Source organism: Osmerus mordax, chromosome 7 (assembly GCF_038355195.1).
Source record: "Osmerus mordax isolate fOsmMor3 chromosome 7, fOsmMor3.pri, whole genome shotgun sequence".
Taxonomy (NCBI): Eukaryota; Metazoa; Chordata; class Actinopteri; order Osmeriformes; family Osmeridae; genus Osmerus; species Osmerus mordax.
The window spans coordinates 13,496,138-13,519,636 of NC_090056.1; the positions used below are offsets into that span (position 1 = coordinate 13,496,138).

Here is a 23,499-nt window from a genome sequence, read left to right on the forward strand (position 1 = left end):
CACCCTTTTCCTCTCTCTCTCTCCCACACACACACAATACCTATATAACAAAATATCTCTCACAATCCCCTCTGCCTGTCTTAAGCATAACAATCTTACTGTAGACAGACACACACCCTTACATGTCCACAGGATCTGTCTCCTACACTCCCACTACACTCTACAGACATGATCACCTCCACTGGCACTATTACCCACAGACAGAATAACACATCCATCCTCTCAGTCTTGCCAGTGTTCTACACACTCACTCTCACATAAGCACTCCAATTCTCCCACGCTCAAATACACTCATCAGTGTCTCTCCCCATATCAGATTTCATCAAAATACTTTACATATTAGTGTTTTGCACTATTATTATTTTGTCTGGGGAAGGCAACATGCCTATTTGATGATAACCTTCAGAAACTACCCAACAGAGCTGTGAATAGATTATCCCTATAAATAAGGTACCATGTGATGCATACATATATTAGCCATGAACATGCAGAGTTCTGCTTTCTAATAAATCCTATACAAACATGTCCAGTGTACTCATGTCATACTCCAAAAAAACAAGTTTCAAGTCCTACAGAGATTTACAGCTTTCTGAATATTGTGTGTCTGATGCAACCATGAACTCCTGGCTGTATGTGGGCAGAGATGCTACAATAACAGCAACTGAATGATGGCTGTTTGAAGAATGTAAAGAATAGGCATTTTCAAGGACTACTCAAACACACAAAAAGCTTTGACTTTTCATTTTATTTATAGTAAAAATACTTTTGATACATTTTGTACAGCAACATTTTTTAATTATCTCAACATGAAAGAGAGACCAGAGGTGGCAAAATATTGAAATTATATCAAACAATCCAAAAACCATAAACTACAGCAATCACAAAATGTTTACGATGTTGGCAAGCCATGTTGTGAACACATACTGTAGAAGTTATGGCTTGATGATCATGCTGTCCTCAAACAGATTCTCAAGCCGCCTATCAGTATCCAACAGCAACATGAAAACAAACCACCTCTGCAAACCAACTGTAATCTGCACCAGTTGTGTCAAATGCAGTTTTCAACTTCTGTCTCTGGCACTCGATAAGACCAAAAAAAAAACACAATGTGTGGCGTAAAATGAAGCATAAGAAAGGCTTGCTGTAATTTTCAAAACACCCACCATGCGTATACAACTCAACGGAAAATAAAGCCTATGCTCCTCTCTATCAGAACACGGCCCTGAGGTCCACTGAAGCAATATCAATTAAAGCCTAATTCATACGCTGTTCATCACTGAAAATCAACTAAATAATGGAAGGCAACCTTTAAGGCCTTGTCATGTCATGTACCAACAATAGGCCCACTTCAAGTCAGCAGTTTTACACTTTCATTATCGAGTGTACAGTTTTTTAAGAGCACCATATTTCTTCCATTCCTATGACTACAGTGAAACACAGAGGCAATATGTCTTGATGGCACGTTGTAGTGACATTTTGGTCATGGACATTTGTATGGTGACATGTTGGTAGAGTGGAGGTGCCCCTGAGGATGTGTCCTGTTTGGCTCCACTGGGCTAGACGCTTGGCAACGTGTGCATATGTGTGCGTGCTACAGAGAGTGTCTAACGCCACACGTCAGTCCATGTCTGGCCATATGCGAGGAGGCAGAGATGAATCTGAGACAGCTCATCCCTCACAAATCCGGTCTATTTTAGTTGGACAAAAATGGACAGAAATGAGGAAAGTCAAAGGGGTCAAAGGGTTCAAAAGGTGGAACTCCTTTGTCAGATGAAAATATAAAATAACCTTGGAAAATTAGGCCATAAACAGATTTTTTTTTCATTTCCTTTCCTTTTTTTCTTTTTTAAACCCACAAAGCTCACCATGTCATAGAAAACTATATCATATACTAATCTGGTTATCCTTCCTCAAGGACTCTGCACATTTCCAGGATGTCCTCCCTCTGGTCTGTGAGGAGGTCTCCTTTGGCACCTCTTACTCCTCCTGTCCACTCCTCCCCAGGTCCCCTGCTTCAGGGGTTAATGCCTCCAACAGTTGAACTGGCAGTGCTCTCCTCCGTCTGTCTAACCGTGTCACACGTGTCCCCACAGCGCCGTGCCAGGGGCGCAGTCCTCGCTGTCCCAGCTCCTCTGTCCCAGCTCCTGACAGCAGCTCACTCATTCAGGGATAGGATGATGTCATCTTCAAGGTATGAGTTGTCAGAGCTGTCTGCTGGGGTGACAGACATAAAGCAAACAGAGGTTCAGAGGGTTGAAAAGAACAGGCAGGGAATACTGCAGAAGTCACTGCGTTGGCATAAAAATGCAGAGTCAAAAACCGAATGTCCTCAGAGTGAGAACGCTCTCCACATCCATCTCTCCCCTTTTCTCTCAGTTCTGTCAATCTTTCTTTCTCTCTCTCTGGAATACACTAGTACAACATAACATTGTTTTTTTCTTTCGGGTGAGATGTGACCTTTTGTTTCAAATGCCCTGATCAAACATCATCAAAACATAAGACGAACTTCAGCCCTGCGTGGGATCACATCTCCGAGTCTTTCTGAGACTGCGGACGACGTCGGCAAAACCAAGACTCACTGTTGTCCGCTGCGAGGTCCACATCTTCCTCGTTATTGTCCGAGTCATCCTCGTCGTCCTCGTCCTCGTCGTCCTCCTCCAGTAGACGAGCCACCTCCTCGTCGTCGGAGGGGGAGAAGTCGTCGTTGCCGTCCTCCTCGTCCTCCTCGCCCCCGTTGTCGTTCTCCAGCTCTGCGATCAGGGGGTCCGTGTCCAGGTCCTCGTCAGAGTCGTCCTCGTCGTCATCGTCGTCCTCCTCCTCCTGGTCGTCGTCCTCCTGGCGGAAGGAAGAGAGAGAGAGAGGATGATGACAAAGGCCTGGCGGAGAGATGCTATGCGGCTCATGCCGGGGTGAGCGGAGGTGAAGAGCCTGACCTGATCTTCCTCATCCTCTTCCTCCTCCGCCAGTCTCTGGCGGCCCACCTCGTACAGCCTGCACACAGTGTCTGTGTTGACAGAGTCCTGGTTCTGAAGGGGGAGGGGGGGGAGGGAAGGGTCAGACAGAAAACCGGTCCAGTACGATGTCAGCCGCCCGGCCCTCTTAGGCTCTGTTCACCACTGACAGAACAGACACCGTTGTATTGACACATGTATCAGATACTAGAGACACACCTCAATCACAGCCAGGTAACAGTCTTTCGTGTCTGTGCACAGGTCAAATATATTCCTCTTCACGTCGATGGTGGCTGTGGACACAAACAGGGGGTCAGTCACCACCTCATCCACCTGGGACTGAACGCCACACCGCGTTATGACCTGCTAAGGCTCAAACTAGGGCTGGGTGAGGTTGGCCTCACCGATGGGTTTGTAGTCTGTGGCGTTGAAGGTCCGGAAAGAGGAGCCAAAGGGAGTCTTCATCTGCATCTCCATCATGTCATCCTCATCGTCAGCCTGTAACATGGCTGTAACACACACACACACACGTGTTAACAGGCTGCAGAGAACTCCTCCACTGGTCACAGTAGGGATGGAGACTGATGGCCAGATAGATACATGGTACCAGTTGCATAAAGAGCGAGCAGACCCAGACATGAGCAGGCACATGGACGGAGGCTGCTCATGTGGAGCCGGTCCCACACATGGCTCTGACAGTGAGCTTGTGTGAACCAGCTGGTCCCCCAAGTGCCAGCCCAGTGCTGAGCCTCCTGCCCATATGGTTGAGCAGGACCTGGTGGCATGAAACGCACACCTCTACAGGCCCTGTTCACACCTCTCCCTGCCCACACGGCCCCACAGACACACAGCCTCCAGCACGGCAAGACACACACAAACACACTGGAGCTGCCAAACGTTATTACGCACACACACACACACACACACACACTTCTCCCACAGAAGCCCTCTCCCTCACGCAGGGGCTGAACATGTGAAAGCTTCCAAATCGGTGTTCTCTCCCAAGAGGGATGAGGCCTACCTCCATAGATCACAGTGCCGTTGTTGTTAAAGACGATCCTGCACTGGTCCAGCGCTGGGACAGTGTGGAGGAGGTGGAAGGTCCGCAAGTCCCACTGACATGACTGTTAAGGACTACATAACTCTTAGCTTTCATATGGCTGTAAACTAAAGCTGACATCATCAATACACAACACATACATTTATAACCCTGGGGCAAAACGAGCTTTTAAGTGAAGTAAAAACAAAAAATCTTTACCCCCCCACCCCCCCTTACTAATGTGACATGAAAGATACAATCTCCGTGTTGACGATGACCTCCAGGCCGTTGGGGTGAAACACCCCGCTGATGTTCATGTTGAACTTGTCAAACTTGTGGATGGCCTGGGCCGAGCGCACGTCCCACAGCACGCCGTCGTTCAGCACCAGGTCGTCTGTGGGGTTGAAGGTGGCGCAGTTCCTCTTGTAGTTGTTGGCCAGGTCAGGGTTGTTCAGGGTCAGCGTCTTCAGGCCTGTCTGGATGTCGTAGATCTAGGAAGGCCAAAGGAAGATTTCGATGACTGACCTGGTCGATAGAAGCGATGTGGGGGGTTTTCATATCTGTGCTTCTGGGACGAGCCGGGGTACTTACGTGAGCGATGTGTTCCTTTGTGCCGATGACTCTGTCCTGCGATAGTTTACTAAACTCCACGTAATGGTCATCTAGGAAGGAATGCCTAGAGGCAAAAAGCATGTTTTAATACATTTTCTGACGGTCCTTTCAAATCCTGGTGGAGTTAGAGAACAACACTAGCTGGGTTGAACACATTCGTGATTAATTATTTGGCATTAGTGTTTGCTAGCATGGAGTATGGACTAGTCAACTCCACAGAACACTGCTTATTGAAAAACCTTCTCTTCCATCAGATGAAAGTAAAGCTAAAATGTTTTCAATCACGTTGCCAGACGAGTTACATGAGGACAGCAGAACGCTGCTCTGACTCAGTCCCAAATCCCTGTGTAGTTTGGTTAAACTGTGGGGGAATGAGCCACTGCCTGTGTTCCATCAAGTGAAGATTTCAGCCCCGGGGCAGTTAAGAGTGCATAATTAAACAGCATGTCCGCTCCCAGCTCCCAATAGCATGGAGCAGCTGTACCACTGGGAAGAGGAAACCACACAAAAGGCAAGAACAGTCCCTATACAAAGCAGTCTACTCTGTGAAAACCTGATCATTTGGGCCAGGGATGTTTTGAACAACCCTCACTGCTCACAAGCACAGTTTCCACATTGTTTGAGTCAGCCTGGCAGCTTGGTGATCTTCCTATAGGAGAATGAGGGGACATGTCCTCCGGCTCTGTGTCTATATAAGAGGGTCAGAGCTGTGCTCCTGGGGGTCAGAGCTGTGCTCCTGGGGGTCAGAGCTGTGCTCCTGGGGGTCAGAGCTGTGCTCCTGGGGGGTCAGAGCTGTGCTCCTGGGGGGTCAGAGCTGTGCTCCTGGGGGTCAGAGCTGTGCTCCTGGGGGGTCAGAGCTGTGCTCCTGGGGGGTCAGAGCTGTGCTCCTGGGGGGTCAGAGCTGTGCTCCTGGGGGTCAGAGCTGTGCTCCTGGGGGTCAGAGCTGTGCTCCTGGGGGGTCAGAGCTGTGCTCCTGGGGGTCAGAGCTGTGCTCCTGGGGGTCAGAGCTGTGCTCCTGGGGGTCAGAGCTGTGCTCCTGGGGGTCAGAGCTGTGCTCCTGGGGGGTCAGAGCTGTGCTCCTGGGGGGTCAGAGCTGTGCTCCTGGGGGTCAGAGCTGTCACTTACTTCATGATGAACACTGACTTCATGCCCCACAGCGCAGACAGAGGGAAACTCCACGACGCCGACGTCAGCAGCAGAGAGCCGTCCTAATGAGGAGACCAGATAAACAACAGATCAATAAGGGCAATAAGATCAATAAGGGCACGCACCGGCCGCAGTAATAAGAGGGGCACCAAAGAGGTGGCCCCGAGGCGCCGGGTATTGATCCTACTGACCCGGGACGGCTCCAGGTGAGTGATGGCCGAGCTGTGGCAGCTGTAGCTGGCCTCCTCCTGCCCCGTGAACACGTTGTAGAGCTTGAGCTGGCCCGTGCACGTGCCCAGCATCAGGAAGCGCTCGCGGGCTGAGAAGGCACAACACATGAAGCCACTCTCGTCCTCATCCGCCTCCCTGAACACCGAGATGGGCCGGAACCTGGGGAGAGGAGGGGGCGAGAGAGGGGGTGGGGACCCGTCACCAAAGTGGAAACTAGGACGATTTCTTCATCCCTTATGATGGGAAAAAAAGAAACAGGCGCCCTGCCTGCAAGGAGACAACCTAGATCCACCGTGCCCACGAAAGCGTTCCAGACGTGCGCGGTTCGGGGCCTCACCTGCTGAAGATGAGGTGTCTGTCGAAGCAGCCCCCGTCCACCCCTCCGTATTTGGGGTAAACGACCCTGCGCGTGTTCCGGGAGGTGAAGTTGGTGGGCGCCTGCCGCCTCTGCTTGGGCTCGGGGCACTGGTGCGGGGTGAAGAGGGAGAAGGGGGGGCAGGTGGTCACCGGGTTCTTGCAGCGCGCGTGCTGCTCCCTCAGGTACTCGGTGATGATGCTGTCCAGGGCGGGGGGGGAGGGAAGGTGTCGGTCCAGCTGCTTCTTCATGGCGGGGCTCTGGCTGAAGGCCCCGTGGTCGGACTTCTGCCTCAGCACCCGAGGCTTCTTGCAGCTCACCACGCCGCACGGCGACGGGCGCTCCCGCGTGAACACGATCCGCCCGATGAGGGGCGAGCCGTTGCTCTGGTGAGGGCCGGACGTGGAGGGACACAAGGGAGGAGCGACGAGGGCTTGCGATGTAGATGGGCGGGGCTGGGGGTGGACCGACAGTGGGCTTGACGAATGGGAGGCGAGGCTCGCGAGGCGTGCCGCAACCCCATTGGCCAGCCGCGGGGTGCGGGGAAGGGCGGTGGCGGGGGAAACAGGGGGAGGAGGGACAGTGACGGGGGGGAAGGTGCTGGAGGAAGGGTGGGACAGAAGAGCCATGGGGAGGTCGGCCTCTTTGGTCAGGATGGTGGCCGTGTCGTTCAGGCCTTTGGCCACTAGGTGGTTCCTGATCAAAAGGAGCAGCTCCTTCTCAGGGAAGGATATCCTCGACTGGGCTACCACGTTGGCCCTCTGCAGCCAGGCCAGAGACACGTCCGTGCCGATCAGCAGGGGCTTCCCAGACACCCGCTCGATGAGCTCGGCGGCAAACTTGCAGAACTTGACGTGCTCGCTGCGTTTGTCCTGCAGCACGGGCTCCTTCATCAGCTGCTGGATGTGTCCGCTGCTGAACAGGGGCAGCTTGCTGATGATCTGCCTGACGGAGCTGGAGCGAGACAGGCCCACCAGCGCCTTGCAGGCCAGGGCCCGGATCTGGTCTGCGTCCGTGATGGGCATCTTCACCGTCAGCAGGGAGAGCAGCACCTGCGTGGCAGCACAAACCAGGGCATCAGTGGATTTGACGAATCGCTGTAGAAATCTAAACTAGCAACTGAGCAGTGTGTGGCTCACTAGGTTTGACAGTGGGCCAGAGCTGCCTCCCCCCCCTACCTTGATGCCGTTGTTGGACTGGACCACGTTCCACATCTTGGTGAGCACGCTCTCGCTGGTCTTGGTCTGCTGGGGCAGGCGGCGGCGAGGCGTGCCCGAGATGAACTTGCCGATGCTGGACATGCGCTTGTCAGGGGCGCACACACAGTTGGTGACCACCTGCAGGGCCGACTTCTGGATCTCGGCGTCGTTCACGAACACCTCCCCCTCCGCCACCAACAGCACTATGCTCATCCCTGAGGGGAGACCGGGACAAGACCTTTAGTGCTTCTCCACTGGCGACACCAAGGCCCTGTGCTGTGTCTCTGGAGGGACCCCCTGTGGCGGGCCCAGCGGACGTACCCACGATGGAGGTTGTGGCGCCCCCCTCGTCGGAGAGCACCGACACAGACTCAGCCATCAGCAGCTGGGTCTTAGGCACCACAGTCAGGATGCTCAGGATGTCCAGGGCGTAGCGCACTGTATCACTCCTGTGGAGGAAAAAATCCATCCGAAATACTGTGATGCAAGGTATCAGTCCAAGCGAGGAAATCCATGAAAGATATCCCGCAACTTATTAATCCTAGACACACACACACAGGGGTTGATCAGAGAGAGTTAGGACATGTCCCTACCTGCCGTAGTAGGTCCTCCAGTCACAGGCGATGGAGATGAGTTGCAGCAGGAGCTGCACACAGGACAGCTTGTGGAAGACCTCTGCTGGCTCCCAGTACAGCCGCACTGGGCCGTACTCAATCAGGAACTCCATCATCTCCACCACCTGCTCGTGGGTGTAGCTGCACGCCTGGGGGACATGGCAAACGGGCTGATCAGTGGTGACCTGACACAGTCTACAGTGAGGTCAAACGCTACATTATTACGAAGACTGAACTGGCCAAGTCGCTCTGGATAAGAGCGTCTGCTAAATGACTAAAAAATGACTAAATGTAACTAAATGTGGGGGAAATGCAATCCCATAAGCTGGCCGCTTCCCCCCACCTACCTTGTAGTAAGGCTGGGAGTGGATGGGAGCGCCCCCTTCAGTCCGCTGCAGGGACTGCTTGACCTGCTCCACTTTGATAGCCAGGTGGGCTTCGAAGTACCTCCGCAGGGCCATGCAGGTGTGTTTGGCAGTCTGCCTGCTGGAGAAGATGGCATCATCGCTCAGCAGAGCCCCCTGGTCCTCAGGGTTCAGGATCTCTAACGTGCTGATCTGGAAACGGGTAACGGTAAAACACACGGACAAAACAACACAACTACACACACACACACAACCAGAGAGTTCATACCAGGTTGACGAGGCGACGGAGGCCGTCCTGCCTGTCGAAGAGCTCCAGCACGGCTCGGAAGGAGAAGGAGATGGAGAAGAACATGGTGGCGTGGCAGCAGCCTGACGCGTGAGAACACTCCAGCAGCCACAGGGTGTAGCCCACCACATCAGACAGCACCGAATGGGGAAGCATGCACACCTGGGGTGCACAGACAAACACAGGACACGGACACACACAACATACAATTGTTTATATTAGAACAAATATAATATATACTAAGCTTTGATGTATGAATGATGTGTATATAATGGATGTGTGTGGTATTGTACCCGCTCCATAGCATCCTGGTTGTAGGCCAGGTAGTAGAGACAGAGAGACACCCCCGTGGCAGCCATGGATGGTCTGGGGATCTCCAGCAGCTTCTGAACACCCCCATGAGCTACAAACTCTGCTGCAAACTTCTTGTGCAGGAGCAGAGAGGCCAGGTACTGGACGGAGAAAGGGATTCCAAAAAGTATCCAATTAAAAGCCTTTCACAGGACGAAACTCGCTATGAATGACCAAATCTGGAGGCATTTTGGAGCCTGTCAAGGCGAGTGGGCAGGAAAGGTACCTTGAGAGCCTCGAACGTGAGCTGTACGTCATTGGTCTGCTTTAGGTCCATGTAGTGCATGAGCAGCTCTCGAGCCCCCATCTGCATGAACACAGCCAGGAGCTATACGGAAAAAAGGGTGGGGGTGTCAATAAAAATCCACACGATAAAACTGTAAATGTTCAACTGTCTAGCTGATAAGTTCTAAAGCTTTAGTTTGTTTAGAGTGTGTGTCTGTGGTCCTCATACTCACAAGACAGCCCCAAAATAGGTTTTTCATGTAAAATATCCATGTTACAACACTACAAGTACACTGACATGTAGAGGTAAGGTTTAACTCATGAGAGCAAGACAGTCTCAAGACTCCATGTTATTTTAGCCATTGAATTTTAAATGCACTCGTAAGGAATTCAAAATGAATTTTGAAAGCATAGCTAGCCAACTGAGGGTGGCACTACCACCTTAGGATCAACCTCCAAACATGTGATTGACTGCTCACCTCCTGGTACTCCCCCAGGGGAGTCAAGTACTGCAGGATGAGCCTCTGCTCTATCTCTGGGGTCAGAGGGTAAAGGTGATAGTTGTTCCCAATCACCCATGGACTCATTTCAGACCAGCTGCTATTGGACAGCTCGTTAAAGTTTCTTTCGGGCTCAGGCAGTGAGAAGTTCAGCTTCTGTTTGGCCTTGCGCCCGTTCTCCCTCTCTGCCCTCCTCTTCAGGTGACTGCTCCCCTCTGCCCTTCCGTCAGAGACGTCACAGTGCATCAGGGAGTTAGGAGCAGAGACGGGCTTCATCATGGTTTTATCTGTGGAGTTGGCACGGCTGCTGGTCTTGTGAAGAGAGGCAAGGTGGAAAGACAGGTCATTCGCAGGCTCGCGGGCGGTGAACACGTTTTCCGATCTGACCTCGTCTGGTCCCTTCTCGTCCCTTTCGGGCCCGTTCCTGCCCAGGGTGAAGGGGCCGTCCTCGAAACCACCGTCAACGGTCTCCTCGTCCAGAGGAAGCAAAGGCTCACCCAAGGCCTTCCGGGGGCTGGGCCTCTTAAACTCCCTTCTGTTCACAGCATCCTTGTCCTGAAGCTCACGTAGGCGCTGCAACATCAGAGGCACCTGGAGAGACAGAAAGACAGAGGTTAGTCTCTGACAAAAAAAATATATAGACAACTATGAGTCAACGCAGCAAATTCTGTTGCTTCGTTTACCTTTCAAAGACACAGGAGGCATGAGGGTAAATGAGAAGCATTTCTACACTGACCAGAACAGAGTTCTCCTCCCTGTAGTTGGCAGCGATGTCCTGGTTCTCCATGGCTCCTGCTAAAAGGCCTGTGGCATAGATCCTTAGGGGCTGTTCAGCCTCCTGGGCCCACTTAAACAGCCTCTCAACGATGCCCTCCTGTCACACAGAGGCACACACATCCTGTTAGAATTCTGGTCAACATAGTGACACTGTCAACTGCACACCGTTTCTTTGCATACCTTTTCCTGAAACACCACAGCTGTCTCAAGGCCGGGCATGATGTTCTGCAGCAGGCGACAGGCGGACGTGTTGAGAGAGAACTCTCTGCTTGTCATCACATAGCTGTTCACCAGCTAGGTAGGCAAAGGAAACCAGCAACTCAGATCAACTGTGTGCATCGCACTGTGCAATGGTGTTTATGTCCCTAACATGTTTACATCTATTTGAAATGTATACACAATTCACTAAGCCAGCAATAACTTCTCACTGCATTCATGAAATCATCATTCTTGAAAAGGATCTTGAGAAGGTGTCCCAAAACACACTCTGGATCAGCTCTCCCTGAAAAGAAGATGGGGATGTTAAGACACTTAGTTAGCAACAATGTCAATAATGCTGTTAAAATAACTCTCCTGCCATACCAGGATGCCTGTCATCAAAAGGATCCGGATCAGCTTTATGGTATTCCTCCGTTTCCCTTTCCACCAACTCTGAGATTCTGAAAATAAAATGTGACATTAAGCTATGTATCGCACTGCTTTATACAACTCTTTCATTGGTACAACTAGAATTGTATCAAAACAAGGTGTGTTGTAAAACAAGTGTCCAGTGCATTTTCTGCAAACCTACTCCCGTCCTTATTTTTATTCATACACTCTTACTGGGTAAGAATGTGAAAATCACTTGTAACAAACTCACTTGGTGAGGATATTGACCAGGTCTTGTGTGCTGCCCTGTTGCTCCCTCTCCCACTGTTCCAGCAAAGCAGTCAGCTCTGCCTTGGAATCCACACTGGCAGATGCTGACGCCATGGCGCGGCCTACAAAAAGATACTATAAGATAACAGAAAATATATTTCACCAGCTCGACCAAAGAACGTAGTTGTAAATCCCTTGCGTATATAAAGCAGATATGTCCGCTAATACCATTACTTCCTCAACACACAGCTGCAGTGCACCATAGGGACTTCAACTGTCAACAGGTGATGTAGTCATATGCATAGCTCAGTCTGAAAAACCCGCGATACAGCTTCTCTTGTCCTGCAAGTCTGAGCAGCATACGTTTCCGTTTCATACAGATCCACGTTGGACTATTGTCTACCATTAAGTAATTTAGTACGGAACATGGCCTGTGGCATAGCATGCTGACCAGCTAGCTTCTTTACTGTGGCCAGGTATAAGCGAAGGCAGTAGTGGGATAGTGACTGGTGTCAATGTGTCAGTACGATCGCTACGTTCAGTGTTCCGTAGCTAGGTTAGCATATATCACATATCGCTGCACTACACTGCAAACACTAGCCATACTGACTAAATTGAGGTTATGGTTTTTGGGTGACAAACTGTACAACTAGCTAAAGTTGACGAATCAATTAAATTGGATCAATGACGGCGCTAGCTTTGTTGAATAGCTAGCTAACGTTAGCCTTCTAGGGCTGACAGGCTAGCTATTAGTGTAGCGCAACTAGCCTAGCAACTTTACCTTCTTCTTCTGTTCAGTTTTCCTAAGCTTTTGCCGAGTTTATTTCCTTGCACACAATATAACTGTCTAAACCCTACAAAAAATGAAGCTAACTATATGTGTATTGTTGAAAACAATACAAACTCAAAGGCTTTACAGCCCCCTCGTTGTCACTACTTTTAGCACAGCCTTGTTCACGGTTTATTATCGTTTATGGCGAACACGTTCCTCGCGTCACAAATTCAGCGACAAATGTCGAATTCTGATGACGTTTGCTTGGGGGGGGGGGGGATCACGCGTTTTCCTGCGGTGCGCTTTCATTGACTAGGCTGTTTATTATCATAGATTTGCTAAATGAATAACTTTTTAGACAATAAGATATATTACTGGTATTATGTAAAAAGTTCACCGAGGTATCCACTTGGTTATAATCTTGTGCTTTGTTTACGTTATGAATGCTGTGAAAATGAGTCATTTTATGTAGCAAAGGGTTCGCCACTGAACTCCGGTGCATAGCTACACATAACAATTACACAGTTCAGAAACCAAATTACCATACTATTATGGTCAAAAATGAAAAAGAATGAAACGGAATCTCTAACATAAGGTAAACTATTTAATTTATTTTACATTTATTTACGACCACATGAATAATAATTAGAAAAGTACTTTTGCAGTAGGCTATACAGAAAAACATTTTGCATATTGATGGGATTTACAGAATTAATTCTGAATTTAATCAGAATAATCATTCTAAATAGACCTACCTAAAGCACAAAGCAAGTTATAGCAATTTGTATTTTAAAATGTAAACAATTGTAAGTGAATAACAATAACATTCATACATTAGATGTATTAAGTACTAAGAGAATCAAGGTATGATTAAAGTAAGGTTGAAATATGTTATATATGCTAAAAGCTCCTTCTCTATAGATCCTTCACTTGTATTGGTAAACCATTTGTAACTGTGCAGCAACAGGTAGTGGTAATTATTAGACACGGTTTTATTAATAAAACACTGGCAATCTGTTGGTGTGTTACTAACCACACATGTGAACTGATGTGTGGTTGTGTATCCCTACTTCCTGCTGATATAACTAAATACTGTTCTTTGTATACCATTTTCTTCTGTTTCAAAGAGGCTTGTTACATTACAGTGCAGCAACAGGTAGCTGGATAGTTATCAGCACTAACTTTCAACTCATTCCCATAAACAACATACATGTGCGAGTTTCCCTTCCAGTTGTAGGTCACCTTCGTGATAGGAATCAACTCAATGATCTGGCGCTATGGGAGAGGACAGAGATCGGGGAGACAGATGTATTTCCGTTCAATCAGAAGCAAAATTCATACACAAAGATACATTATTACATACAAATGAAGATCATAAAAAATAAATCACCTGTTGTAAAATCCGTGACGTCTGGGAGTATCTGACCTGATGATCCTTGACTAGGCGCTCTGCAGCATTTACCACTCCATGGTCTGGGAATCCCATTACTGGGTACACCTGCACAACACAGTTGGAATCCTACTCTTATTATAAGAAATAATGGCAACAATTTGTACAAACAATATGCAAGTGACCCCGATACAATGGCGTATGGAGTGCAAGATAAGGTCAAGATTCTACATTAATTTAGTGTCAGAGGTAATCTTCAAACATTTATCTATTCCTGCTCCAAGCAGATACAGTACACATTTTTCTTACCATATACTGAGTGTCCCTGAATAGTTCCTTTCCAGACACACCGCTCAGGTTGGCCACATGCAATCCACTTGACTGCTCCACCACATAGTCTTCAGTGTTATTGGTCCTGGAACAATCACAAACTTGAAGACAAAGGTCTACTAGATCCAAACAAATTCCCTTTTTGCCTTCTTACCATTTCACATTTAGGTTGATGAACACCAAAAGCTGTCTTCGGCCATGACAGCTTTTACATTCCTTTGACCCTTTCCCATGACAAAAGTTACAACTGTAATGACAAAGAACAAATACAAAAAAAGGCCAACAATACAGAAAATTAATTATGAAACTTGTTCACACTATTCTGTCTCTGAAAGCACTTAAATGCTTTGGTTGTCACTCATACTTACTTCACCCTTCCCCTCCCACTGCAATGGTGGCATGTGTCCTCTCCGTGGCGCTGGCCAGAGCCATTGCACACCCAGCAGACTTTCTAAACATGGTAAGAAAGGAACAGTGTAGGTATCATAGCATCCAGTCCTAGATTTTAAATATTTAAATATTTGCTGCACTTATTTTGATCCATGTTTAAAAAGTTATATATTGCAGTAGTCACTCACACTTCCAGCACCTGCACAGTCTGTGCATGGAGTTCGTCCCATTCCAACGCAGGCATGACAGTTCTGTTGATTGAATTTTATGTAATCAAGTAAGCACAACACACCACACAAATAATTGAGTATCTCACATAATGATTGCAAATTTAAAAATAAGTCAAGCCAATTATATTGACAAATACCTTCACAGATGAGGTGTAAGGAACCTTGATCACCTGCTTCTCATCACGAAAGAAGCTGGGGGTTTTCGCAGCAATTTCCCAAGGCCCAGGGGATGGTTGGGAGTAGGCATCAATTGGTTGTCCTAAAATGTATATTTTCAAATGTCCCTTAGAAAGCAAGTTATTTTTTAAATTATGAAACGCATCAATTAACGTTTCACAGTTCTGTAGAATACTTGGATTACAGAGTTAAACCAACACCCAGTTGTATATTACAGTACCATTGTATGGCTGATGACTCCACTCTGTCGATCTAGACTCAGTATAGGTTTCCAGACGATACTTACAAAAGAAAAGAAAAAAGGCTAAAAACAAACTTTAGCCAAGGATATCAGTAATGCCCTAGACCTGACAAATGATTTCATATCTGAAACTCTGCTGCCATCTAGTGTATTTATTTAAACTATCGCCTTGTAGAATGGCTCAGGCTACACCTGTATCTAGTTGAAGTCGAATTAGATAATGCCCATGTTGCAGCATTGTTGTAAGACATGTATGTGAGAGCCTAAAGCTGATGTGACCATAATATTGTGAGTGAAAACAGCCATTCTGTTTGCTTGACCACTTTTGACTTAGAGGTAATACAGAGCCCTCCTACCCTATATGTGTTGAATGCCTCCATGTTGGTGATCACACCATCCTTGACTGGTGCTGAATTGTAGCAGCACTTACTGGATACAAACATGGTAAGAGCTTCCCTGGCTTGGTCTTCAGTGATAGAAGGAATACTTTGAAGAACATAACATAATTGTTCAAAATAAGCACAAAAATATCATTAGTCAATTATATAGAGTAGATTAATAAAAGTAAAAAGAAAGTGATCGGAAACAAATTAATCAGTGATCAGATGAATACATAACCATGTATTCTATATGGCTATATGTCAACAACGCAATTAGAAAACACAAGTCTGGCTCTTACTTCCAGTCTGGCTGAGAGGGTACGGGCTCAGGCCGAGGAACTGGGAAGGAGGGCATTGGGGGAGGCAGGAACCCACCTGAAGTAAACATGCAGGGAAACACATTCATGCTCGAGGGTTTCATGCAAGGCTGTAATCATAATACATACCCACCATGTTGACTCCATGGCTACGGCCTTGATTTCATGAAGAGGGGATAAAGGTGATCATCCCTTATGACTACCAGTCATTTAGTTAAAGTGTAACCTTGTATCATAATCTGTGTGCCAACAATGGCCATTCGGCTGCATTCTGTACCTCCACCCCCGGACACTGTTCCTTCATAACCAGGCACACTGTCAAACATACTGGCTGGGGGAGCACTGGGGCTTGGCATGGTCGGTGGAGCAAACAATTCTGAAAGAACAAGACCAACCAGTTACGGATTGGAAACACTGTCAGGAATACAGACGAAAAGTGATCAACATGCTTTTAAATACATTTCCTTTTTCTGTACAGCTTACAATAGTTCAATAAAAAGGATGTTAACCATATAACTTACCCTATAACAACCTCATGTAAATGTAACTTATATGTGTGACTCACCTTGTCCCTCCATATGATGTGATTGTTGGTAGCAAAACCACTTGAACTGATGTGTGTAAACCAGCAAATTAACAACCCTGAGCCTATCACTAAATATGCATAAGTCACATCCAGCCTACAAAAGTCTGAAAATGTGCAAAAAAGTTAATTGAGGTAGTACACGTTTTAAGTAGTACTAAATGCTTTTTTTTGGCTCAAATCATACTATTGCTAAACTTTATATGGCGCTAAATAACGCGTCACACCCGGAAACGATGGAGTAAGGTGGCTGAGCGGTTAGGGAGTCGGGCTAGTAATCTGATTGCTAGTTCGATTCCCGGCCCTGCAAAATGACGTTGTGTCCTTGGGCAAGGCACTTCACCCTACTTGCCTCGGGGGAGAATGTCCCTGTACTTACTGTAAGTCGCTCTGGATAAGAGCGTCCGCTAAATGACTAAATGTAAACGTAGACTTTCCGGGTGTGACGAGTTATCTCTGAGAGCTTGCTGAGAGCCTGCCTGCACTCCCAACAACATAGTTTATGGAATGTGCTTTTTGTCGCAACCTCGGATGACATCTCAGTAATGACCCAGGTGTTTGATTTGCAAGAAAAAAATAAATTAACGAAAAATCGACTGATGGTCCAGTTATAGATTAAATTAGATAGGTTAGTTTACCTGGTGGCCCATCCGTTGCTGGTAAATATCCAGGATTACTGATTCCGCAAGCCCCATAACCACTGTAAAGAAAATGAAGTCCCGATCTTAGAACCCAAAACTTAACGGAACTGTAAACGAAAAAGATGAAACAAACAAACTGAAAAAACAATAGGCTACCTCCGTTATAATAGATTACTCACCTTACAGATGCTGTGCCCGCCATATTCCCATATAGATTTATAAAAACAAGTTAGGATATAAAACGCGCTACGATCATGTGATTTTCAGTTAGAGTATAGCCTCAGAACAGTTCAAAATCTCAACAGGTTGAGTTGATACCAAACGCTTCCTATTTCAGACGTAGGCTCTCTTCATTAGTATGCTATAACAAAAGGTAAATAATAATAATAATTCTCAGTTTATCAACACGTTAAAGACTTAATTTAGTACGCAGCTCAAAGTTAGGGCTCGTCGCAACATTTCCGCTATACAGAGGCTCTCTGCGCATGATATGGGAGGAGGTTAAAATACAATAACATAATTAAAAAGGTTAGCAACTCAAACCAAGTTCCATAAAGGAGTAGCCTATATAGTTAGAACTACCCTTTTTTAAACCATAAAACAGCCTATAGACTATATGCCTACCGTATCAAATGGTTTTTCAAAGGTTTTCAATTGTATATCCCATGCGACTTCTAGATTAGTTTTTGACAGGATGAAATATTAACTGAGAATGAGAACTGGAATGAAGTAAAGTGTATGTAGGTTATAGCCTACAAGGAAGATTTTCTTTATTCTGCACCAAGGCCAGAGGGTTCCATGAGCAAGGAACGTTGTAAAGTAAATTCCTTGTCTGTGCAAACTTTCATGGCGAATAAAAAACAATTCTGATTCTGAATTCTGCACTGATATAACTCATCTCGTTCACTCACTGAGCTTATATTATTATTTTTTACTCGTGTTTTTTGCACTCGTCACTTTACATCTATCACAGTAGCCTACTTTCTATTCATTTAGAATGCACCACTTGTCAGATATAGAATATATTTCAAGACGGATTCATATTTACACGAAGGATTTGTTTCTTGTAATTCTCTAGCGCCGTACCCATAGTGCTTTGCAACAATTCCGGAAGCCCTTTTCTTCCCTTTCCGCTGAAGCTGAGTCTCTTTTCAGTTCACACCGGCGGGTGAGTGATTTAAATCTATGTCCATCTATCTTTTTAGAAGGTTTTTCAAAACAAGTAACATATGAGAGTCATGTTTTGTGCTCGAAATGTGTTACAAATGGGCATTTTGATCGGTTATTCTTGGGGCAAACTCCTCTGTTTTGATCGACTCCATGAGTGCCATGTAAAGCATCTCAGCCATTGCCTGAGGAGCGTACTCGTCTAGCTATAACCACCACACACAGACTGTTCACTAACGGAATTGCTTTCACTGTCAGAAGGACCTTGAAATGTGAAATGAACTCCTATCTGACAACGCGTAGTTGGCTTCCTGATATTACATGAACCGCAAATCTACTGTCACGGTCGATACCTTAGCAACATAGTCTAGTTAGCTCAATAAATAGCCTACCATAGCTTGTGAGTACCGTAGCTAACGTTAGCTAGCATTATGCAGGAGACGGCCTGCAAAAGAAAGCGGGCTACTAGTGCCGTTCTAGTTGATATAACTTGTGTTGTGATGTACTCTAAATATGTGAAAGTCCTGTAAGTCTGACTGCATCTTAGGAAGGATGCAATTGATGCCACTAGATTGAAATGTGTAGCTATTTGGCAATATCAAGACATGTTTCTTGAGTAATAGAGGTTGTTTGCTTGTCCTGTGGCCAATATTTTTCTTCCAATTACATCTTTCAGTCACCATGGCAGCCCTCAGACCTCTCACCAAGCCCAAGATTGTTAAAAAGAGGACGAAGAAGTTCATTCGCCATCAGTCTGACCGATATGTCAAGATTGCTGTAAGTTTTCTTCTCAAACTTAAGTTCAAGTGTTGGTAGTCCTTTTAGCTTTGTTCTAAGTTTTTCTTTCTATACAGTCCCAGACAATGGCAAACTAGGACATACACAATTTATCAGATTTGACGGAAAATAAATCTATAACCTTAAACTTGCTCTTTTCCCTCCAGAAAAGCTGGCGTAAACCCAGAGGTATTGACAATAGGGTCCGCAGGCGGTTCAAGGGTCAGATGCTGATGCCCAACATCGGTTATGGCAGCAACAAGAAGACCAAGCACATGCTTCCCTCTGGCTTCAGGAAGTTCCTGGTGCACAACATCAAGGAGCTTGAGGTCCTCATGATGAGCAACAAGTAAGTTCTTGTTTATTCATTTTTTGGTAAACCTTAATCATATAAGAACCAAAAAGCATTGAGTATAGTTGGCAACTAACCTGCTAAAGTGGTGTTTGATGGTCAAAACCAATGTCAAATTCCGTAATCTTAATGGAGTGGAGGATTATAACATTGAGAGGATCTATGTGCTACTGTCTGCAAGATGTGATGTAGTAGAACAGATTAATTGTGAGGAATGACTGAGGCCAAAGTAAAGCTTTTCCATCATTACAATAGTTAATGCTCTGTTTACATGTCAGACCCTAGGATCATATTGTCCTGGTTCAATCCACAGTTGGAAGCTTAACGGTCCTTCATGTCCCTCTTGTCTCCTTTGAACTGAAACTAGACAATGCGGCTGTGTTGTTTACCTAAGTTTATTTTGTGCTGGCATTTAGAAATTAAATTGGCGCTTTCTTTCTCAACCCCATATTCCTGCTATGTCCACCACTCAATCTTTTAAATGCTAGTGTTTTATTATACCTGCATCATGTCTAACCTTCACAATGTTCCTGTCTCTGCCTAGGACCCATTGTGCAGAGATCGCCCACAACGTCTCCTCAAAGAACAGGAAGCTGATTGTGGAGAGGGCAGCCCAGCTTGCCATCAAGATCACCAACCCCAACGCCAGGCTCCGCAGTGAGGAGAACGAGTGATCTAGCCATTATATTGTCAATAAAACAACTTAAAAATTTGAATCTTGTCTAGTATTTTTTGTAATCAACTTTCAAAGCATGTCATGTTCTGTCACCTGTGATTTTGTTGGGAAATTAACATTACACTCTGAATGTTGAAATGTGTTTCCTTTCTACTGGTTGCAGTGTGTACATGACATGCATGGTTTGTTTGTATGTTGAGGGCCTAAGTTTGTGGTACCCTCCATGCCAGCTCCCTGTGGTGATCCAGGCTGCTTATGTCATAACCGAAACACTTAGAATTTAGTTATGTGTTTTCCATCTACAAAAATTCTGAAAGTACCGTATACCTTAACTCATCACTACTTAATTAGTATTTTGATAAGACTGAAGTATTCCTGTTTAGGTGAGATGAGTCTTCTGTTTGTTTTGTGTGATTGTTTGAGTAAAAAAAAAAAGTACCTATCCAATTGTTTGTACTGCCTTCAGTTCCCTGCGTAGCCTTAAGCCAGCTTCCCAGGGAGTAAGTTTCCATTGCATTCTGTCTGGCAAGCTGTGTCATCTCTGCAGCCATCAGCACTGTTCCATCTGCCCTTATTAGACGCCAGAAAAGCGAAATATACATTCAGCTGTTTCCTTTGTGCCGGACACGAAACAAGAGGAAAAGGACGTGATTATGGAGATACGTGTGGCTGATGAGTTAAGTCCCTACACCTGTCTCCCTCTTATACTTGTGATGCTCTATCATGTTGAGACTGACCTTGATGCACCTGACAGCTTTGGAAGACCTCCAGTTAGGGTGTGAGCTGTGTGGACAGCAGGACTGAGGCTGTGCGAGAGAAAGGAACAAAGAAAAGATCTAGGCAAGGAACATGGCCACCAGAGTCGTTTTTGGAAAGGGATGTAGCAACTCTAAGACTTTCACCTTTGCCCTGCCTCAGACAGACTCCAGGAGGAAAGGACCACGGGCTGCAGGAAGCAGACGGAGGATGTTTTCTTTCTCCCTCAGGTGCCGGCTTGGAGTCATCAGAGGAAGGACCAAAGGTGAGGATGCTGCGGTTGATAAAGCAGTCGAGATGTGTCATGCATGCTTGATAATCTTATGGGTAATGGTCATTCTGTCCTGTAGACTAGAGTATCTGTTTGATCTGCCATCAGTGATGTGCTGTTTATAATTTCACAAGCATAGTGAAAAGAAACATTTTAGAAACTAACACTGTGAAGACACAGGACACATGTAGCCAGTTTTGCTGGCTGGGTGTACTGGGTCTAAAATACTATCCATTTTCCTTTTAATCCAGTCATGTTCAGTATATGAACAAACTGCTGTTTAATGCTTAAAATAATCCTTTGCACTAGGGCTGTGGGTGTGATTTTTCATTTATATTTGACCTACCTGATATCTGGATATTTTAATGTGAGTGTGGTGTCTAATCTTTAAACACTGACTCATATCTTCTGCCTCATGTGTAACTCAGTGATTCATGTTGACAGGTTTGTTAGGATTAAGCATTTATGCAATTACAGCTGGTAACCTTGAGGTGGCAGTATGGCTGCTGCTTTAAGAAAGTACCTTATGTTGCATGTAGGGAAACATCTCATACTGTATATGGTTATGTATCCTACTTTATGTCACTATGATGTGAGAACATTCTGGATTTGTTGAGATGTGTTTTATTGCTTCATTTTTTTATTGCTTAATTTTTTTTATTGCTATTGTGTTTAGCAACACATTTCCCTGGCTAATTGGAAAAAGTATCAGATAGTGAAACCTGTGAAGAGTTTGGTTTTGCTTGGTTAATTGTGCACCCTAAGTTTTAAAGAAGCACTAGTATATATTGTTACCCTACTTTTCTGCCCTGGTCTCCTGGGTTCTTCCCAAACCAACACACAGCCCTGTCTTTCCTTCCTCCTCATACTGTCAGAAATTAATTAGTCTCGCTCTGAAAGCCCACACACTCACACAGTAAATGGGGTATTAGGGACAAAACTCTCAGAGGAATTTATATACGCCAAAGAGTACTCTGTCCACTGGAAGAGTAGACTAATTAGGCTACATGCTACAATGGAGAGAAAGATTGAATGTTTGTTCATAATTAATTGATGTGTCTTGGACATTCATTCTCAGGATCAAGGATGGACAGTTGCACTACACATTGGGAAGCATGCATTTGACTTATGGAAATTGATTACTGTTTTACTTTATGCGGGTATCAATATGTATTTGCGCCGACTGAGGTGACATGGCAAGCATTTGTGTTTTTCCCCCCTGTGTGATTTGTGAAGCAATTTCCTTGCTCACAGACTTAAAAGAGGCATGTTAGCTATGTTAGTGACAAATGGCTGGACAGGTGTGGGCTGTGTCGGTCAGCCGACATGCTCACTACTTTGTGTTTGAGTGGAGGGGAGCCAGAGGGCAGGGGGGACCCTCTTACCCAGAGAAGGAAACATGATACACTGGGCTCTACTGCAGCACATTAGAGGAAGGAGAAAACCTATGATCTTTGTTTTCCATGCTATTTTCCAGTCAAATGGCTACATGATTCCTCTTCCATCTTGTTTCTCCTATTGCGACTGTTTCTTTTTTAGTAAATGTTTCCTAATATTTCATAGGTGTCAATAAAGAGAAACACTTCAATATACATAATAATAGAAGGAAAAATGCAATAAGATATTTCTGTAGATAAAAGACAGTGAAGCAGACATTTGCTGGCCACTGAGCTGTTTGAGTAGACACCCATGTATAGGCATGTGTCTGTGCACACACATTTGTGTTCACACATGTTTGTGTGCGTGTTCAGGCAACTAATATTGTCTGTGGGTGTGATATAATGAGTAGTAACAGTAGTGCTGGATTCATGGATGTAGGCATCCATGGATGTATGCCTTTGTATTGTATGCCTCTATGTAAAAAATGTGTGCTTGGGTACTGTGTACATGTGATAATGAATGTGCAGGGGGTGTTAATTGTATGGATAGTTCAGTGTGGAAATTTAGAGTGTGTGTGAGTGTATCGCCTATAACTGTGTCTTGCTGAGGATTAAGTGTGTCTGTGAATGTCTGTATGCTGTGTGTGGGGAGGGAGAATGTATGTGTGTGAAGGAGGTGTGACTTCATCCATGAGGGGAGGGTGTGTGACTGCTCCAACACACCCCTGGCTGAGAGAGAGATAAAGTGTCACTAAGGGTGAGTGTATGTGAGAGAAGAGAGTGGGTTTGTGTGTACGCTCGAGTGTGAGTGTGTGAACGGGGGATGATTAATCCTCTAGAATACGAAGAGCGACTAGGAATACCTCAAAAGGAGCCACAGCAAGATGGGAGGAAAGGAAACAGAACAGAAGATGATTCCTGTATTTGATCATGTGCTTTCCCTGTCTTTGATCTCTCAGGGGAATGACATCTTACAAGAGGCAAGCATGTCAGTATGACATCTTAATTAAGAACAGATAAGATAGCCTTACATACAATTTTTTTCCTTATATTCTAACTGTAAGGAAATATATCCGTTTTTGGGCAAGACTCTGATATGCTTTCATTCTTCTTAAAAGAAAGACTTAATCGTGAGCTGCAATCAGTGTGGGGTAACCATGT

At 45.9% G+C, this 23,499-nt stretch overlaps 3 protein-coding genes and 1 long non-coding RNA gene across 8 annotated transcripts in view; 2 read left to right on the plus strand and 2 right to left on the minus strand.

The window, feature by feature from the left end:
* Positions 1-23,499, plus strand: part of LOC136945346 (uncharacterized) — a 174,428-nt gene that overhangs the window by 94,099 nt on the left and 56,830 nt on the right. The window lies entirely within an intron of this gene.
* Positions 736-12,386, minus strand: LOC136946028 (DDB1- and CUL4-associated factor 1-like). Of its 2 annotated transcripts, none has more exons than XM_067240203.1 (25): positions 12,291-12,386; positions 11,511-11,631; positions 11,234-11,310; positions 11,080-11,153; positions 10,832-10,945; positions 10,611-10,748; positions 9,854-10,465; positions 9,376-9,477; positions 9,092-9,250; positions 8,781-8,960; positions 8,495-8,704; positions 8,127-8,296; positions 7,855-7,982; positions 7,513-7,748; positions 6,317-7,386; positions 5,940-6,138; positions 5,728-5,810; positions 4,582-4,666; positions 4,248-4,481; positions 3,973-4,066; positions 3,356-3,460; positions 3,171-3,244; positions 2,934-3,026; positions 2,580-2,835; positions 736-2,211 (listed from the first exon to the last, which is right to left on the minus strand). In XM_067240203.1, exons 2-25 carry the CDS (start codon positions 11,621-11,623, stop codon positions 2,156-2,158), a joined length of 4,662 nt encoding a protein of 1,553 aa, XP_067096304.1. In that variant the 5' UTR covers positions 11,624-11,631; positions 12,291-12,386; the 3' UTR covers positions 736-2,155. The 2 variants fall into 2 exon arrangements, with proteins under 2 accessions (XP_067096304.1, XP_067096303.1); XM_067240202.1 differs by having other exon boundaries at positions 736-2,214.
* ssuh2rs1 (ssu-2 homolog, related sequence 1) lies at positions 12,876-17,760 on the minus strand. 4 transcript variants are annotated; one of them, XM_067239112.1, is made up of 13 exons: positions 17,140-17,760; positions 16,958-17,019; positions 16,014-16,112; positions 15,719-15,794; positions 15,470-15,525; positions 15,019-15,079; positions 14,759-14,880; positions 14,580-14,642; positions 14,370-14,452; positions 14,156-14,248; positions 13,981-14,086; positions 13,672-13,779; positions 12,876-13,556 (listed from the first exon to the last, which is right to left on the minus strand). In XM_067239112.1, exons 2-13 carry the CDS (start codon positions 17,012-17,014, stop codon positions 13,416-13,418), a joined length of 1,065 nt encoding a protein of 354 aa, XP_067095213.1. In that variant the 5' UTR covers positions 17,015-17,019; positions 17,140-17,760; the 3' UTR covers positions 12,876-13,415. The 4 variants fall into 4 exon arrangements, with proteins under 4 accessions (XP_067095213.1, XP_067095211.1, XP_067095212.1 ...); XM_067239110.1 differs by having other exon boundaries at positions 15,396-15,525; XM_067239111.1 differs by lacking the exons at positions 16,958-17,019; positions 17,140-17,760 and adding an exon at positions 16,302-16,496 and having other exon boundaries at positions 15,396-15,525.
* Positions 17,980-19,972, plus strand: rpl32 (ribosomal protein L32). Its single transcript, XM_067239115.1, has 4 exons — positions 17,980-18,128; positions 18,804-18,904; positions 19,072-19,253; positions 19,801-19,972. Exons 2-4 carry the CDS (start codon positions 18,809-18,811, stop codon positions 19,928-19,930), a joined length of 408 nt encoding a protein of 135 aa, XP_067095216.1. The 5' UTR covers positions 17,980-18,128; positions 18,804-18,808; the 3' UTR covers positions 19,931-19,972.

Bases quoted from the DNA above. Each gene is read 5' to 3' on its own strand.
- rpl32 (XM_067239115.1), top strand. From the start codon at position 18,809: ATGGCAGCCCTCAGACCTCTCACCAAGCCCAAGATTGTTAAAAAGAGG. The intron at 18,905-19,071 runs GTAAGTTTTCTT...TTTTCCCTCCAG, and splicing joins ACCGATATGTCAAGATTGCT to AAAAGCTGGCGTAAACCCAG. The intron at 19,254-19,800 runs GTAAGTTCTTGT...GTCTCTGCCTAG, and splicing joins GTCCTCATGATGAGCAACAA to GACCCATTGTGCAGAGATCG.
- ssuh2rs1 (XM_067239110.1), bottom strand. From the start codon at position 17,162: ATGGCGGGCACAGCATCTGTAAG. The intron at 16,113-16,957 runs GTAAACTAACCT...TTGTTCTTTCAG, and splicing joins AGCAACGGATGGGCCACCAG to AATTGTTTGCTCCACCGACC. The intron at 14,087-14,155 runs GTAAGAAGGCAA...TGATTGTTCCAG, and splicing joins ATCAACCTAAATGTGAAATG to GACCAATAACACTGAAGACT.
- LOC136946028 (XM_067240202.1), bottom strand. From the start codon at position 11,623: ATGGCGTCAGCATCTGCCAGTGTGGATTCCAAGGCAGAGCTGACTGCT. The intron at 10,466-10,610 runs GTCAGTGTAGAA...CTGTCTCTCCAG, and splicing joins GGGAGGAGAACTCTGTTCTG to GTGCCTCTGATGTTGCAGCG. The intron at 5,811-5,939 runs GTCAGTAGGATC...TCTCCTCATTAG, and splicing joins CTCACCTGGAGCCGTCCCGG to GACGGCTCTCTGCTGCTGAC.